This window comes from Tachyglossus aculeatus, chromosome 2, assembly GCF_015852505.1.
Source record: "Tachyglossus aculeatus isolate mTacAcu1 chromosome 2, mTacAcu1.pri, whole genome shotgun sequence".
Lineage (NCBI taxonomy): Eukaryota > Metazoa > Chordata > Mammalia > Monotremata > Tachyglossidae > Tachyglossus > Tachyglossus aculeatus.
In genome coordinates, this window is record NC_052067.1 from 163,472,494 (window position 1) to 163,489,801 (window position 17,308).

Here is a 17,308-nt window from a genome sequence, read left to right on the forward strand (position 1 = left end):
GGCAATGTTGCAGAGCTGAAACCGGCAGGTTTTGGTGACGGCTTGGATGTGAGGGGTGAATGAGAGAGCGGAGTCGAGGATGACACCAAGGTTGCGGGCTTGTGAGACAGGAAGGATGGTAGTGCCATCAACAGAGATGGGAAATTCAGGGAGAGGACAAGGTTTGTGAGGGAAGACAAGGAGTTCAGTCTTCGACATGTTGAGCTTTAGGTGGCGGGCAGACATCCAGATGGAGATGTCCTGAAGGCAGGAGGAGATGCGAGCCTGGAGAGAGGGGGAGAGAGCAGGGGCAGAGATGTAGATCTGGGTGTCATCAGCGTAGAGATGATAGTTGAAGCCGTGGGAGCGAATGAGGTCACCAAGGGAGTGAGTGTAGATTGAGAACAGAAGGGGACCAAGCACTGAACCTTGGGGAACCCCCACAGTGAGAGGATGGGAGGGGGAGGAGGAGCCTGCAAAAGAGACTGAGAAAGAACGACCGGAGAGATAAGAGGAGAACCAGGAGAGGACGGAGTCTGCGAAGCCAAGGTCAGATAGCGTGTTGAGGAGAAGGGGGTGGTCCACAGTGTCAAAGGCAGCTGAGAGGTCGAGGAGGATTAGGACAGAGTATGAGCCGTTGGATTTGGCAAGCAGGAGGTCATTGGTGACCTTTGAGAGGGCAGTTTCCGTGGAATGAAGGGGACGGAAGCCAGACTGGAGGGGGTCGAGGAGAGAGTTGTTGTTGAGGAATTCTAGGCAGCGTGTGTAGACAACTCGTTCAAGGAGTTTGGAAAGGAATGGTAGGAGGGATATGGGACGATAACTAGAAGGTGAGGTGGGGTCAAGAGAGGGTTCTTTTAGGATGGGAGAGACATGGGCATGTTTGAAGGCAGAGGGGAAGGAACCAGTGGAGAGTGAGTGGTTGAAGATGGAAGTTAAGGAGGGGAGAAGGGATGGAGCGAGAGATTTCATAAGATGAGAGGGAATGGGGTCAGAAGCACAGGTGGCCGGAGTAGCACTTGAGAGGAGGGAGGAGAGTTCCTCTGAGGATACCGCTGGGAAGGATGGGAGAGTAGCAGAGAGTGTTGAGAGCCGGGGGGTTGGAGAAAGGGGGGAAGAGACTTTGGGGAGGTCGGACCTGATGGATTTAATTTTGTTAATGAAGTAGGAGGCCGGATCGTTGGGGGTGAGGGAAGGAGGAGGGGGAGGAACCGGGAGCCTGAGAAGGGAGTTGAATGTACGGAAGAGCTGGCGGGGGCGAGATCATCATCCTCATCATCTCACAATAAACAGACCAAAGTGATTTACAGTCTATAGGGGGAGACAGACATTAATATAAATAAATAAATAAATAACAAATATTTATTGGTCGTGGGTTCAAATCCCGGCTCTGCCACTTGTCAGCTGTGTGACTTTGGGCAAGTCACTTCACTTCTCTGTGCCTCAGTTACCTCATCTGTAAAATGGGGATTAAGACTGTGAGCCCCACTAGGGACAACCCGATCACCTTGTATCCTCCCCAGCACTTAGAACAGTGCTTTGCACATAGTAAACACTTAACAAATGCCATCGGTATTATTAAATATGGACCTAAATGCTGTGGGGCTATGATGGAGGATGAAAAAAGAGAGCAAGCCAGAGCAACACAGAAGGGAATAGGAGAGGAGGATAGGAGAGCTTAGTCGGGGCAGGCCTCTTGGAGGAGATGTGCCTTCAGTAAGGCTTTGTAGGGGTGGAAAGTAATCATCTGTCAGATATGAGGAGGGCGGGCATTCCAGGCCAGAGGTAGGACCCCCGGCCCACGTCATCCCCCGGGCCTGGAATGCCCTCCCTCTGCCCTCCTCCAGGACTCCTTCCCAGACTGAGCCCCTTCCTTCCTCTCCCCTTCGTCCCCCCTCCATCCCCCCCATCCTACCTCCTTCCCTTCCCCACAGCACCTGTATATATGTATATATGTTTGTACATATTTATTACTCTATTTATTTATTTATTTATTTTACTTGTACATATCTATTCTATTTATTTTATTTTGTTAGTATGTTTAGTTTTGTGCTCTGTCTCCCCCTTTTAGACTGTGAGCCCACTGTTGGGACTGTCTCTATATGTTGCCAATTTGTACTTCCCAAGCGCTTAGTACAGTGCTCTGCACATAGTAAGTGCTCAATAAATATGATTGATGATGATGATACGGGCGAGGAGCCGGTGGTGAGACAGACGAGATGGAGGTACAGTGAGACAGTTTCGCTGATGAACTGAGTTCTGATTTCCTCTTACTTTAAGGCCATGAAAGTTTGGTTTTGTGCGATAGCGGAGGGAGGGGGAGGCACAGAACAGGTACCCTGGAGTTGCCATGAAATTCTGCTTAGCCCCATCCTGAAACATGAACTCACCCACCCACCTGGGTTCTCATTCTGGCTCTGTCACTCGCTTGCTGTGTGACCTTGGGACAAGTCTCTTTACTTCTCTGGGCCTCAGTTCCCTCATCTGTAACAGGGTTTTAAGACTATGAGCCACATGTGGGACATGGATACGTTGTATTCGCCCCAGATCTTAGAACAGCAACTGGCTCATAGTAATTGCTTAACAAATACCATAATAATAATAATAAGGTCACCGTGTTCCAAGATTTCTCAAGAAGAGGCAAAACTTAACCCTTGGCCCTGGCCCAACATTTGGAACATTGCACAAAATTTAGCTGCTGTCATGGACCCTCACAGATAAAATTGGTCTTCCAGTGGTAAGACCAAGGGGAAGAAAAAAAAAAACGTAACTTTTTCAAACAAATGTAGGCATCCCCAAATGGGAAAGCAGAAGTGAACTCGAGGAAAATGTTACCAAGATTGTATAGCCTCGTTGCTATGGCCCTAAATTTCAATCGATTTCTTCAAAGGCTCTAATTAAGATGAATTATGAGCTATTGTTGTTTACGCTTCTCTTGGTGGAGAGCAAATGCAATCTTAACAGAAGTCTGAAGAACACGTTTGTCAAAGTGCATTTTGTACAACTCAATAAGCCAGCTGCTCAAAACTCTCCTCATACAGAAATACAGAAAACCTCGGTAGTTGTTTAGCATAACGGGAAGGCTGTTGAAAAAACCTGATAATTATACTATCTGTAGTTTTATTCAAATGGGTTATTTTCAGGGTAAAATTAAGCACAATTAAAATGAGAAGACTGAGGAATCTGAACCTCCCCAAATTATTTATAATTATTTTTCTTTGGTTTCAATTGGCTGCATCACTTGATTAAAAGCAGTGAGCACTCTGGCCTTGAAAAGCAGGCTGAGAGGAGCCCATTTTTGAAGACAACTGTCATGTTCGAAGCAAGATGGCCAACATGAAACAACAAGATGGCACACGAGCCAGGTTTACACGATGACATCTTTTGAAATATAATTTGCTTCACGAGGGCCCACCAATTAACAGGGCATAGAACAATCATGAGTCCAGTTTTCCCAGCACCTAAGTATATTCCCTGGGTAGGAAGGAGTCTCAAGGAAAGCAGAATTATTTCCTATCAGTAGCATCCAGTGTAATGTGCAGCACATTACCAGTATCAATCCATCATCATCATCATCATCAATCGTATTAATCCATCAGTCAGTGGTATTTTTTGAGCGCTTACTGTGCACAGAGCACTGTACTAAGCGCTTCAGAGACTACAGTAGGACAAGTTAGTGGACTGTGGTCCCCCACTGGTCTTAAAAACAGCATGGCGTAGTGGCTAGATCATGGGCCTGGGAGCCAGGAGGTCATGGGTTCTAATCCCGGCTCCACCACCTGTCTGCTGTGTGACCTTGGGCAAGTCACTTCACACCTCTGGCTTTCAGTTACCTCATCTGTAGAATGGGGATTGAGACCATAAGCCCTGCATGGGAAAGGGACTATGTCCAACCCAATTTGCTTGTCTCCACCCCAGTGCTTAGTACAGTGGCTGGCACATGGTAAGTGCTTAACAATACGCAATTATTATTAAAGAGTTAATGGGCTTCCCAGTGTACTTAACTTTCAACCAGAGGATGCACTGAGGCTCCAGGAAAATTGACAGCCTGCTGGGTTGAGAAGCCCAAGACTTTTGCTCTGCTTTTGAAATTGGGTCAGTAGACTGCTGCTCTGGCTGTTGTCTTTAAGAGTATCAGGCTGCGGCAGAAGCTACAACCCAAGCTCCGGTAGATGCAGAGTATATGCCTGTGCCTTTCCCTCCTCCTTCCTCTCAGAGACTTTCAATTAAGAATCCTCACCCACCTCAGTGCGCACTTGGGGGACTTAAAGACTGTACACTCACTGTAGGCAGGGATTTTGTCTGTTTATTATAATAATAATAATAATAATAATAATAATAATAATGGAATTTATTAAGTGCTTACTATGTGCAAAACACTGTTCTAAGTGCTGGGGAGGTTACAAGATGATCAGGCCATCCCACAGGGGGCTCACAGTCTTCATCCCCATTTTACAGATGAGGTAACTGAGGCCCAGAGAAGTGAAGTGAATTGCCCAAAGTCACACAGCTGACAAGTGGCGGAGCCGGAATTTGAACCCATGACCTCTGACTCCAAATCCCGTGCCCTTTCCACTGAGCCACGTTGCTTCTCTTGTTTATCATTGTTTTGTGCTCTCCCGAGCACTTAGTTCAGTGCTTCGCACACGGAAACTGCTCAGTAAATACTACTGAATGAATTAACCAATGGACATGTTTGAACTGACTAAGCCCCCTTTTTCCTCTCCTCCTCCCCTCCCCATCGCCCCCCTGCCCTACCTCCTTCCCCTCCCCATAGCCCTTGTATATATTTGTACATATTTATTACTCCCTTTAATTTACTTGTACATATTTACTACTCTATTTTATTAATGATGTGCATATAGCTATAATTCTATTTATTCTGATCGTTTTGACACCTTCTACATGTTTTGTTTCGTTGTCTGTCTCCCCCTTCTAGACTGTAAGCCCGTTGTTGCATAGGGACCGTCCCTATATGTTACCGACTTGTACTTCCCAAGCACTTAGTACAGTGCTCTGTACACAGTAAGCGCTCAATAAATACGATTGAATGAATGAACTGAAACCCTTGAAAACCGAGTGGGTTCAGTTGTGCTTGCTGTGAGCAGGGAATGTGTCTGTTTATTGTTGTATGGTACTCTCCCAAGCGCTAAGTACAGTGCTTTACACACAGTAAACACTCAATAAATATGCTTGATGAACGAATATTCATCCTCCTCGGATCCTGTACCATAGTCAGTACAGTTTTGGCTTGATTGATGCCTGTCAGTCAGTCATATTTATTGAGCACTTATTGTGTGCAGAACACTGTACCAATCAATCAATCAATCGTATTTATTGAGTGCTTACTGTGTGCAGAGCACTGTACTAAGCGCTTAAGCCTACAAAACACAATAAACAGGCGTATTCCCTGCCCACAAGCACACAATCTAGAAGAAGAGATGGACCTTAATTGAAATAAATAAATTACAATGATTAAAAGAACTGATATCAGTCATTGATCATCCCTTAGAGCATTTTCCAGGTTTTCCTCAAAACTGGACTGGGGTCAGACTCTTGGGTGATTTTTGCCTCTGCAATGCCAGAGGGAGATTTTCCACAAACTTAGCAGGTTGAGTGTTGAAGGGGAAAGAAACAAGGGATCACTTGGATTTGCCCCCTTTTTTCATGCCTCCCTCAGCCCCGCAGCACTTACGTTCATATTCTTCATTTCTTAATTTCTGTTAATGTCTGTCGTCTCCCCACTCAAGACTCTAAGTTTGTTGTGGGCAGGGAACTTGTCTACCAACGCTGGTATAGCACACTTTCCCAAGCACTTAGTGCTGTGTTTTGTGCCCTGTAAAGGCTCGATAAATACGATTGATTAAGGGATCAGATGAGGAGCAGCGGATGTTTAATAATAATTGTGATGTTTGTTAAGTGCTTACTGCATACCAAGCACTGTACTAAAGTGCTGGATTAGATAGAAGAGGATCAGGTCCCTCAAAGGGCTCTGAGTCTAAGTCAGAGAACAGGTACTGAATCCCCATTTTGCAGCTGAGGGTGCTAAGTCATAATAATAATAATAATAATAATAATAATAATAATAATAATAATAATAATAATAATAATGAAGCAGCATGGCTCAGTGGAAAGAGCATGGGCTTTGGAGTCAGAAGTCATGGGTTCAAATCCCGGCTCCACCACATGTCTGCTGTGTGACCTTGGGCAAGTCACTTAACTTCTCTGTGCCTGTTACCTCATCTGTAAAATGGGGATTAAAACTATGAGCCCCCGTTGGGACAACCTGATCACCTTGTAACCTCCGTAGCACTTAGAACAGTGCTTTGCACATAGTAAGCGCTTAACAAATACCATCATTATTATTATTATGGTATTTGTTAAGCACTTACTATGTTCCAGACACTGTACTAAGCACTGGGGTGGATACAGGCAAATTAGGGTGGACATATTCCCTGTCCCAGATGGGGCTCACAGTCTCATTTCTGATTTTACAGATGAGGTAACTGAGGCACAGAGAAGTTAAGTGATTTGCCCAAAGTCACACAGCAGACAAGTGGCGGAGCCGCTCCCAGGCCTGTGCTCTGTCCTCTACACCATGCTGCTTCTCAAGTAACTTGCCCAAGGTCACCCAGTAGATAAGTGTCAGAGGTGGGATTAGAACCCAGGTCTCCCCCTCTGGACTATAAACTCACTGTGGGCAGGGAACTGGTCTGTTTATTGTTATACTGTACTCTCCCAAGTGCTTAGTACAGTGCTCTCCACACAGTAAGTGCTCAGTAAATGTGATTGAATGAATGAATGAGCCTGCAGCTGATTAGCTCGTATTTACCCCAGTGCTTAGAAAAGTGCTTGACATTCATTCATTCATTCATTCATTTAATCGCATTTATTTAGTGCTTACTGTGTGCAGAGCACTGTACTAAGCGCTTGGGAAGTACAGGTTGGCAACATATAGAGATGGTCCCTACCCAACAACAGGCTCACAGTCTAAGGTGATTTGATTTAAAGAAAAAAAAAAGAGGGGAAGCAACATAAATCGACCAGGGGAGGGGAAAGAAGAGAACAAAAATAAAAAGGACATATAGTAAGAGCTTAACAAATACTATTATTATTATTAATATTGAAACACAGCATAACCAAGTGGACAGGGCCAGTGGACAGAACCCAGAAGAACCTGGGTTCTCATCCCACCTCCCCCACATGTCTGCTGTGTGACCTTGGGCAAGTCACTTCACTTCTCTGTGCCTCAGTTCCCTCATCTGTAAAATGGGAATTAAGACTGTGAGCCCCACATGGGACAACCTCATCTCCTTGTGTTCCCCCCAGTGCTTAGAACAGTGCTTTGCACATAGTAAGTGCTTAACAAATACCAATATTATTATTATTATCCCAGCTTTGCCACTTGTCTGCTGTGTGACCCTAGGCAAGTCACTTCTCTGTGCTTCAGTTCCCTCATCTATGAACAGTGGATGAAGACTGTGAACCCCACGTGGGACAGGGATTGTGTCCAACCCAATTTGCTTGTAGCCACCCCAGCGCTTAGAACAGTACCTGGCACATAGTAAGCACCAAACAAATGCTATCATTATTATTATTATTATTATTATTATTATTATTATTATTATTATTATTATTGGATTTGGCATACTATAGCATACGTCCACCGTGACAGATGTTTTTTGATTCCCCTCCAGGTATGCCAGGTGAGCGCCCAGCAGCCCGTCCAGGGAGACCTGATGCTCAGGTCGCAGCAGCTGCAGTCACGACTGGCCACGCTCAAAATTGAGAACGAGGAGGTGAGAGCCACACGCTGCTTCACGGCCCCGGGGAGGCGCCGTGGCGGGGGAGATGGGAAGCAGCGTGGGATAGTGAATGGAGCGCAGGCCGAAGATTATGGGTTCTAATCCAAGCTCTTCCACCTGTCTGCTCTGTGACTCTGGGCAAGTCACTTCTCTGGCCCTCAGTTACCTCATCTGCAAAATGGGGATGAAGACTGTGAGCCCCACCTGGGACAGGGACTGTGTCCAAGCCCATTTGTTTGTATCCACCCCAGTGCTTAGTACAGTGCCTGGTATATAATAAGCACTTAACAAATACCAAAGTTATTACTATTATTACAAGCACGGTACTAAGCAGTGGGATACAGTATAAGCAGATGGGACACAGTCCCTGTCCCATGTGGGGACGTTGGGCTGAGTGGGAGGGAGAATGGGTATTTCATCCCCATTTTACAGAGGAGGAAACCAAGGCACAGAGAAGTGAAGTGATGTGTCCTGGATCACACAACTGGTGAGTGACTTATCCCGGATTAGAACCCAGGACTTCTGCCTCGCAGGTTTGTATGCTTTCCACTGGGCCATGCTGCTTCTCTCTATGTAGAGTGTCTGGGGATATGTTTCTGTCTGGGATGAGGGAGGTGTGAATTCTTGCCTCGCCTATTGTGGTATTTATTAAGCACTTACTGTGTGCCAGGCACTGTACTAGGTGCTGGGGTGGATAACAAGCAAATCAGGTGGGACACAGTCTTCAACCCATTTTACAGATGAGGTAACTGAGGCACAGAGAAGTGAAGTGACTTGCCCAAGGTCATATAGTAGACAAGTGGCAGAGCCAGGATTGTATGTGAGCCCGTTGCTGGGTAGGGACCGTCTCTATATGTTGCCGACTTGTACTTCCCAAGCGCCTAGTACAGTGCTCTGCACACAGTAAGCGCTCAATAAATATGATTGAATGAATGAATGGATGAATTATTATTATTATTATATTATTGTTGTGTTTGTTAGGCACTTACAATGTGCCAGGCACTGTACTAAGCGCTGGGGTGGATTCAAGCAGTCGGGTTGGACAGAGTCCCCATCCCACACAGGGCTCACAGTCTTATTCCCCATTTTCCAGATGAGGTAACTGAGGCCCAGAGAAGTGAAGTGACTTGCCTAAGGTCACACAGCAGACAAGTGGTGGATCCGGGATTAGAACCCGTGACCTTCTGGCTCCCAGGCCCATGCTCTGTCTACTACCCCATGCTGCTTCCCTGGATTAGAACCCAGGTCTTTCTGATTTCTAGGCCCAGACTCTAGCCACTAGGTCCCACTGCTTATCTGCCGCATGTTTGCAATAGAACACTGGTGGGAAAATGGAAAATCTTCTTCCGACCACCCTGGATAGAGCGGGACTCAGTGTCGGGAGAAACCACTGCATCCCTATGTGTGGCAGGGAGCAAGGCACCAACACCATCATCAGCTGCTGTGTTTATTGAGCGCATACAGGGTGCAGAGTACTTTACTAAGCACTTGAGAGAATAATACAACAGAGTAATAATAATAATGGTATTTGTTAAGTGCTTACTATGTGTCAAGCACTGTTCTAAGCGCTAGGGTAGATACAAGGTCGTCAGGTTGTCCCGTGTGGGGCTCAACACTTTTAATCTTCATTTTACAGATGAGGTAACTGAGGCCCAGAGAAGTTAAGTGGCTTGTCCAAGGTCACACAGCAGACAAGTGGCGGAGTCAAGATTAGAACCCACGTCCTCTGGCTCCCAAGTCCGGGCTCTTTCTACTAAACCACACTACTTCTAAGTAGATAGACACGTTCCCTGCCTACAGTGAGCTTACAGCCTAGTGGGGGAGGCATTAGTATAAATAAATAATCTATAATCTGTAGATGTGTACATAAAGTAGTTGTTTGTTAGTGGTATTCGTTAAGCACTTGCTATGTGCCAGGCACTGTACTAAGCACTTGGGTAGACACAAGGTAATGAGGTTGGTCACAGTCCATGCCCCACATGGGACTCACAGTATTAATCTTTGACAGATGAGTGAACTGAGGCCCAGAGAAGGAAAGTGACTTGCCCAAGGTCACCGAGCAGACAAGTGGCATCAGAGAACTGACTTCCAGGCCTGTGCTCTCTCCGCTAGGCCACATTGTCTCTCATGCTGTGGGGTTGAGGGTGGGACGAATATCAGATGCCCAAAGGTCACATACCCAAGCAGGTATATGATGCAGAAGGGAGAGGGAACCAGGGAAAGGAAGACTATAGAGTGACTTTTTCATAATGCAGAATTCATTGTGAACATAACCCCCCAAGTTATCAGAGACCTGAGTGTACGTCTACTGAAAAGAATCCATTTGGGAACATGAATTCATTCATTCATTCAATCGTATTTATTGAGTGCTTACCGTGTGCAAAGCACTGTAGTAAGGACTTGGAAAGTACACTTCAGCAACAAATAGAGACATGTGGCGAAGACCCTGTTCTCGTTGTATCCTGTAAGAGTGAAATATGAACATAAACCAATCACATGGAGAGTACAATCAAGTGTCTTCTTTCTGAAACCGCATTATTCATTCCTTACCTATTGGACATTTGCCTGTTGTGCGTGTGCATGAACAGAGTATGCTTGTAAATATTAATATTTGCATTTGTAAATGTTTTTATGTCAGTCTTCCCCATAAAAGTGCAAACTCCTTGTGGGCAGGGAAAATAATATGGTATTTGTTAAAGACTTACTATGGGCCAGGCACTGTACTAAGCATTGGGGAAGATACAAGCAAATCAGGTTGGACACAGTCCCTGTCCCACATGGGGCTCACAGTTTTAGTCCCCATTTTACAGATGAGGTAACAGGCACAGAGAAGTTAAATGACTTGCCCAAGGCCACACAGCAGACAAGTGGCGGAATCGCCATTAGAACCCATGACCTTCTGACTCCCAGGCCTGTGCTCTATCCACTATGCCAGGCAGTTCCATTTTGTACCATCGAGGTGCTCAGTACAGTGTTTCACACCCAGTGGGTGCTCAATAAATACTGTGACTATCATGAGAATGATTTCTACAACATGTAGGGCCCTGTCTGAGGTGCCTGAGAGCATCCCATTGAAGTAAAGACAAGCTCTCAAGGATAGACATAAATTGTACCCTTTCAAAGAGAGGTGAACCTTAGAAAGATGAAAGCTAATCAATTAACGTATTTATTGAGTGCTTACTGAGTGCAGAGCACTGAACTAAATCTTTGGGAAAGGACAATTCATTAGTGTTGGAGTCGTGATCTTTGCCCCCAAGGAGCTTTACAGGCCACAGAGAAGACAGACATCAAAATAAACAACTGATCAGAGGAAAAAAAAGAGTATAAGGATAAGGATATAAATGCTGTGAGGCTTGGGTAAGACAGTCAGTCATATTTATTAAGCGCTTGCCGTGTGCAAAGTGCTGTACTAAGCTGTTGGGAGAGCACAATGTAACAGATGTAGTCATTGCCCACAATGAGCTTAAAGTCTAAAGGATGAGTTTATGGTCAAGAAAGGTACCCAGATAGTCCATGTGCAGGGGAGGGAAGTTCTCTTGGAGGGAGGTGGGCTTTTAATAAGGCTTTGAAGGTGGGGAGGGGGGTGAATTGTCAGACAGGAAGAGGGAGGGAATTCCAGGCCAGAGGCAGGATATGGGCAAGGGAACGGTGGCAAGAGAGACATGATAGAGGTTGGGGTTAAAGGAGCAGAGTGTGCAGATTGGTTGCGGTAGGAGATTGGCGAGGGAAGTTAGGAGGGAGAGAACTGATCGAATGCTTTAAACCCAGAGGTAAGGAGCTTCTCTTCAACTTAGAGGTGGATAGACTACCATTAGAGGCTTTTTTGAGGAGTGGGGAGATATGGAACTGAATGTTATTCTCAAAAAAAACACAGAGGAAAAGTATGGACTGGAGTGGGGAGAGGCAGGAGGCAGGGAGGTCAGTAAGGAGGTTGATGTGCTAGTCAAGGAGGGAGAGGAGAGGTGCTTGAATCAGAAGAGTAACAGTTTAATGGAAAGTCAAGGGCAGATTTTGTGAAGGTAGAACCAGCAGGATTTCATGACAGATTGAATGTGCGGGTTGAATGAGAGAGATGAGTTGAGGATAATGCCAAGGTTCTGGGTTTGTGAGACAAGGAGGATGGTGGTGGTGGCATAATAAGAGAAGCAGCGTGGCTCAGAGGAAAGAGCCCGGGCTTTGGAGTCAGAGGTCATGGGTTCAAATCCCGGCTCCACCAATTGTCAGCTGTGTGACTTTGGGCAAGCCACTTAACTTCTCTGAACCTCAGTTACCTCATCTGTCAAATGGGGATTAAGACTGTGAGCCCCCCGTGGGGCAACCTGATCACCTTGTAACTTCCCCAGCGCTTACAACAGTGCATTGCACATAGTAAGCACATAATAAATGCCATCATTAATTAATAATCAGGTGGTAGACCGGGTTTTGGTGGGAAGAGGAGGAATTTTGTTTTGGACATGTTCAGTTTGAGGTGTCAGCATGATATCCAATTTGAGTTGGATTTATTGAGCGCTTCCTGTGTGCAGAGCACTGTACTAAGCTCTTGGGAGAGGACAGTTGACTGATTGATACTAAGCACTTGAAGAGTACAATAGAATTAGTAAGCATGACCCCTCACTAAACTTTAAGCTTCTTGAGGACTGGGATCATGTCTACCAATTCTGTGATATTGTACTCAACATGGCAGTGTGGCGTATTGGCTAGAGCCTTTGCCCAGAAGTCAGAAGGTCATGGGTTTGAATTCCGGCTCTGCCAATTGTCAGCTGTGTGACTTTGGGCAAGTCACGTGACTCCTCTGTGCCTCAGTTACCTCATCTGTAAAATGGGGACTGAGACTGTGAGCCCCACATGGGACAGGGACTGTGTCCAGCCCAATTAGCTTGGACCCACCCCAGCACTTAGTACAGTGCCTGGCACATAATAAGTGCTTAACAAATATCCTAATTATTTTTATAATTATTACTCTCCCAAGCACTTAGTACTGTGCTGTGCACACAGTAAGCACCAACAAATACCACTGATTGATTGATTTTAGCTCCTTGGTGGCAGGATTCATGACTGCCACCTGCATTGTGCCCTCCCAAACTCATGACAATCTTGTTGACCCCAGCACTTAGTACGGTGCCCACTACATAGTAAATACTTAACACATGCCACAAAAAATAAAGTAGAAGCAGGAGAAACGTCAAGGATATGGCAGGTAGAAGAATGAGCATCAGGATGAGTGAATGACTAATTAAAAATGCAAATAAATCTGGGTCCAGAAGGACATTCATGCAGGAAACTTGAATAGCAGAGGCAGAGTTCTTTGTCGTCTCCTCCGTCGGAGCTATTTTTAGTCAACCAGCGAGTGAACATTCTGTCAGGTGCTACTCAGGAGAAAGAGCTCTCCATGGACTCAGCTTCGGTCATGCATTCATTCAGTCATTCATATTTATTGAGTGCTTACGGTGTGCAGAGCACTGTACTGGGCACTTGGGAGAATAGATTGCAACAATAAACGGACACATTCCGTGCCCACAAAGGTCGGTAGATCCGTCGGTGAGGCAGAAACAGGGGGTGCCTCAATTCTCATCCCTGCTCTGATTCATCCTCCCTTTGGGGCTTCCCTTCTCCACCTCCTCCTTCCACCAGCTCTAAAATAGAGAGAAAGCAAACCAAGTGAAGAGAAAAAAAATCACTTCTTCACCCAGCGGTCAATAAGCATGTGGAGCTGGTTACCAAAGGAGGTTTATTCATTCAGTCGTATTTATTGAGCTTGTGCAGGAAGAAAACAGCAGCATTCATTCATTCATTCAATCATATTTATTGAGTGCTTACTGTGTGGAAACCACTGTACTAAGTGCTTGGGAGAGTACAATAGAACAATAAAAAGAAACATCCCCTCACCAGAGACTCAAGATAGATGAACAGTCTATAAGATAATGAGGGAAATTAGCAGGTGAAGATAAAAAAAGATGTGACGTTCAGTGGTTAGTCTTTCATACTAGGATTGAGGCCAAGGGGTATAACAGTAATAATAATAATTGTGGAATTTTTTCAAGTGCTTACTATGTGCCAGGCACCGTACTAAGCACTGGGGTGGATACAAGTAAATTAGGTTGGACACAGTCCCTGTCCCATGTGGGGCTCATGATCTCAATTCCCATTTTACAGGAGACACAAAGAAGTGAGGTGACTTGCCAAAGGCCGTACAGCAGACGAGTGCTAGAGCAGGATTATACCCCATGACCTTTTGACTCCCAAAGCAGCGTGACTCAGTGGAAAGAGCCCGGGCTTTGGAGTCAGAGTTCCTGGGTTCAAATCCCGGCTCAGCCACTTGTCAGCTGTGTGACTTTGGGCGAGTCACTTCACTTCTCTGGGCCTCAGTTACCTATCTGTAAAATGGGGATTAAAACTGTGAGCCCCCCGTGGGACAACCTGATCACCTTGTAACTTCTCCAGCGCTTAGAACAGTGCTTTGCACATAGTAAGCGCTTAATAAATGCCATCGTTATTATTATTATTATTATACACTATCCCCTACGCCATGCTGCTTTTTTGCTGCTTCTCAAACCACACACTGTTCCACTGAGGATCCCGTTCCCACTGTCAGAGGCAGAATTCTGGAAGAGATGTACTCCTGACCTAATAATGGTATTTCATGTTCTTTTGGTATTTTTCAATAGACAAGCAGTGTGGCCTAATGGAAAGATCCCCACCTTGGGAGTGGGTGCCAATAGCAGCTTCCCCAGTGGCCTGCTTGGTGACTTAACTCCTCTGTGCCTGTTTCATCAGTAAGCTCATTGTGGACAGGGAATTTATCCTACCACCTCTGTTGTATTGCACTCTCCCCAGCACTTAGTACAGTACTCTGCAAACAGTAAGCACTTAATAAACACCACTGATGATAAAGACGATGATGATGGTGATGAGGAAAAATGGGGACAAAATACCTGTCCTCCCTCCGCCTTAGACACTGAGCCCCTTGTGAGACAGGGACTGGATCTGATCTCCTGATAGTGTATCTACCCCAGTGCTTACTACCATGCTTGACACATAGTAAGTGTTAATTATTACCACAATTATGATGATTATTTTTCCATGGCACCCTTTTTATCCCTCCTTCATTTCACATTTTCCTTCCCTCACCTTGTCATTTTCCCTCCAGATCCTCTCTTTTCCACCCTTCTTTTCTTTTAACCTTTCCCTTTCCTTCCATTTCTTTTTTTTTTACGGTGTTTGTTAAGTGCTTATGATGTGCCAGGCACTGCACTAAACTCTGAGGAAGAAACAAGATAATCAGGTTGGACACAGTTCATGTCCCACACAATAATAATAATAACTGTGGTATTTGTTAAACGCTTACAACATGCCAGGGTCTGTACATGGGGCTCCCAGTTTACACAGGGAATGAATCCCCATTTTGCAGGTGAGGAAATTGAGGCCTAAGGTCACACGGCAGAAAGGTTGCAGAGCCAGGATTAGAACCCTGATCTTCCTGACATCCAGGTCTACACACTATCCAGTAGGGCTTGCTTCCTTCCTTCCTTCCTTCCTTCCTTCCTTCCTTCCTTCCTTCCTTCCTTCCTGCCTGCCTGCCTGCCTGCCTGCCTGCCTTCCTTCCCTCCCTCCCTCCCTTTCTTCCCCTCTCTATTTCCTTCTCACCCCTCTCTTGTCCCTGCATCCTGCAACCCTGTTCCCTCTCTCTCCCCTCCTCCCAATCTCCATTTGTATTTATTTGGAGGCTACCACTTCAAAGGATGATGGCATCAAAGGATTCTTCTGTACTATCTCCTCTTCGGAGGCCCAAGAGGCGTCAGAGTTGGCCAGTGACTCTCCATTCCAGTGTTCTCCATTGATTTTGCTGCCTCTGATAAAGGGCAAAAAAAACCCTCTCCTCCACAGTGACTTTTATGCTGACCCTCTTTTCCCACTGTAAATATTTCTCCTGATATAGAGATCTGATTTGTGTCGTTTGTATTTTTCCCTAAAGTCATAGCACTTGCCTTCTTTTGAGGCGATGGAAGCTCCTGATTCCTACAGCCAGTGAGACAGTTGTTCCTTCTTTGTTTCAGTCAGTCAGTCATTCAATTGTATTTATTGAGTGCTTATTGTGTGCAGAGCACTGTACTGATCACTTGGAATGGTACAGTATCGTAATATGACCAACACATTCCCTACCCACAACAAGCTTACAGTCTAGAGGGGCAGACAAACATTGATATAATTAAATAGATTATAGATATGGACATAAGTGCTGTGGGGCTGGGAGGGAGAATGAATAAAGGAAGCAAGTCAGGGTGATGCAGAGGGAAGTGGGAGAAGAGGAAAGGAGGGCTTAGCCAGGGAAGGCCTCTTGGAGATGTGTCTTCAATAAGACTTTAAAAGGTGGGGAGAGTAATTCTACTATGAGCATAAACCCAGCTTTTATGTTTCAAGTCCTGACGTCATTCTTCAATCACAGCTTCCTTGTGGCTCACACACCACCACACTATTACTCAGACTCCCTCCCTCATTAATTCATTCATATATTCATTCATTCAGTCATATTTATAGAGCACTTACTGTGTGCAGAGCACTTTAATAAGCACTTGAGAGAGTACAGTATAACAGTAAACAGGCACATTCTCTGCCCACAACAAGCTTGCAATCTAGAGGGGGAGGCAGACCACATTAAAAGAAATAAATTAATTACAAATGTGGAGATGAGTGTTGTGGGGCTGGGAGGGATGATGAACAAAGGGAGCAAGTCGGGGCAATGCAGAAGGGAGTGGGAGAAGAGGAAAGGGAGGATTAGTAAGGGAAGACCTCTTGGAGGAGGTGTGATTCACATATACACTCCCTGAGACACTCCAGGCTCTTCCTTTGTTTACCTAGGAAACCAGGGCCAGTGGGGACAGGATATATGGGTTGTCTTCTATTCTTAGCATTGCTAAATTGCCCACGATTTCCCATCCCAGTGTGAACTCACAGTGTTTGCTGAAGACAGAGGACGCCTTCGCATGCTGGATTTCCATGGCATCTGCACAATCAAATGTCTCCACTACACTGATATTTACTGACACCCTATATCATATCAACCCAACAGCCCCTTCTAGCTCTTATGCATGTGCGTATTATGTGCCAAGCTCTGTTCTGAGCGCTGAGGTAGATACAAGGTAATGAGGTTGTCCCACGTGGGGCTCACAGTCTTAATCCCCATTTTACAGATGAGGCCACTGAGGCCCAGAGAAGTAAAGTGACTTGCCCAAGGTCACACAGCAGATGTGGCAGAGGCAGGATTAGAACCCATAACCTTCTGACTCCCAGGCCCATACTCTATCCACTAAGCCACACTATATTCAGTTAAATAATCTACTTTATTTATGCTGATTCCACTCAATTTCCCACTCCCTTCTGTATTGCCTTGACTTGCTCCCTTTATTCATCCCCACCCTAGCCCCACACCACTTATGTCCATATCTGTCATTTATTCATTTATATCACTGTCTGTCTCTACTTCCAGACTGTGAGCTCACTGTGGGCAGGGAATGTGTCTATTATAT

General features: G+C 45.5%; 1 protein-coding gene across 2 annotated transcripts in view; it reads left to right on the forward strand.

The window, feature by feature from the left end:
• The window catches only part of SRGAP1 (SLIT-ROBO Rho GTPase activating protein 1), a 333,891-nt gene that overhangs the window by 255,440 nt on the left and 61,143 nt on the right, over positions 1-17,308 (forward strand). For both annotated transcript variants that reach the window (XM_038766001.1, XM_038766002.1), the window contains exon 8: positions 7,677-7,778. In XM_038766001.1, the coding sequence (XP_038621929.1) occupies positions 7,677-7,778 (102 nt within the window). The remainder of the gene's footprint in view (positions 1-7,676; positions 7,779-17,308) is intronic.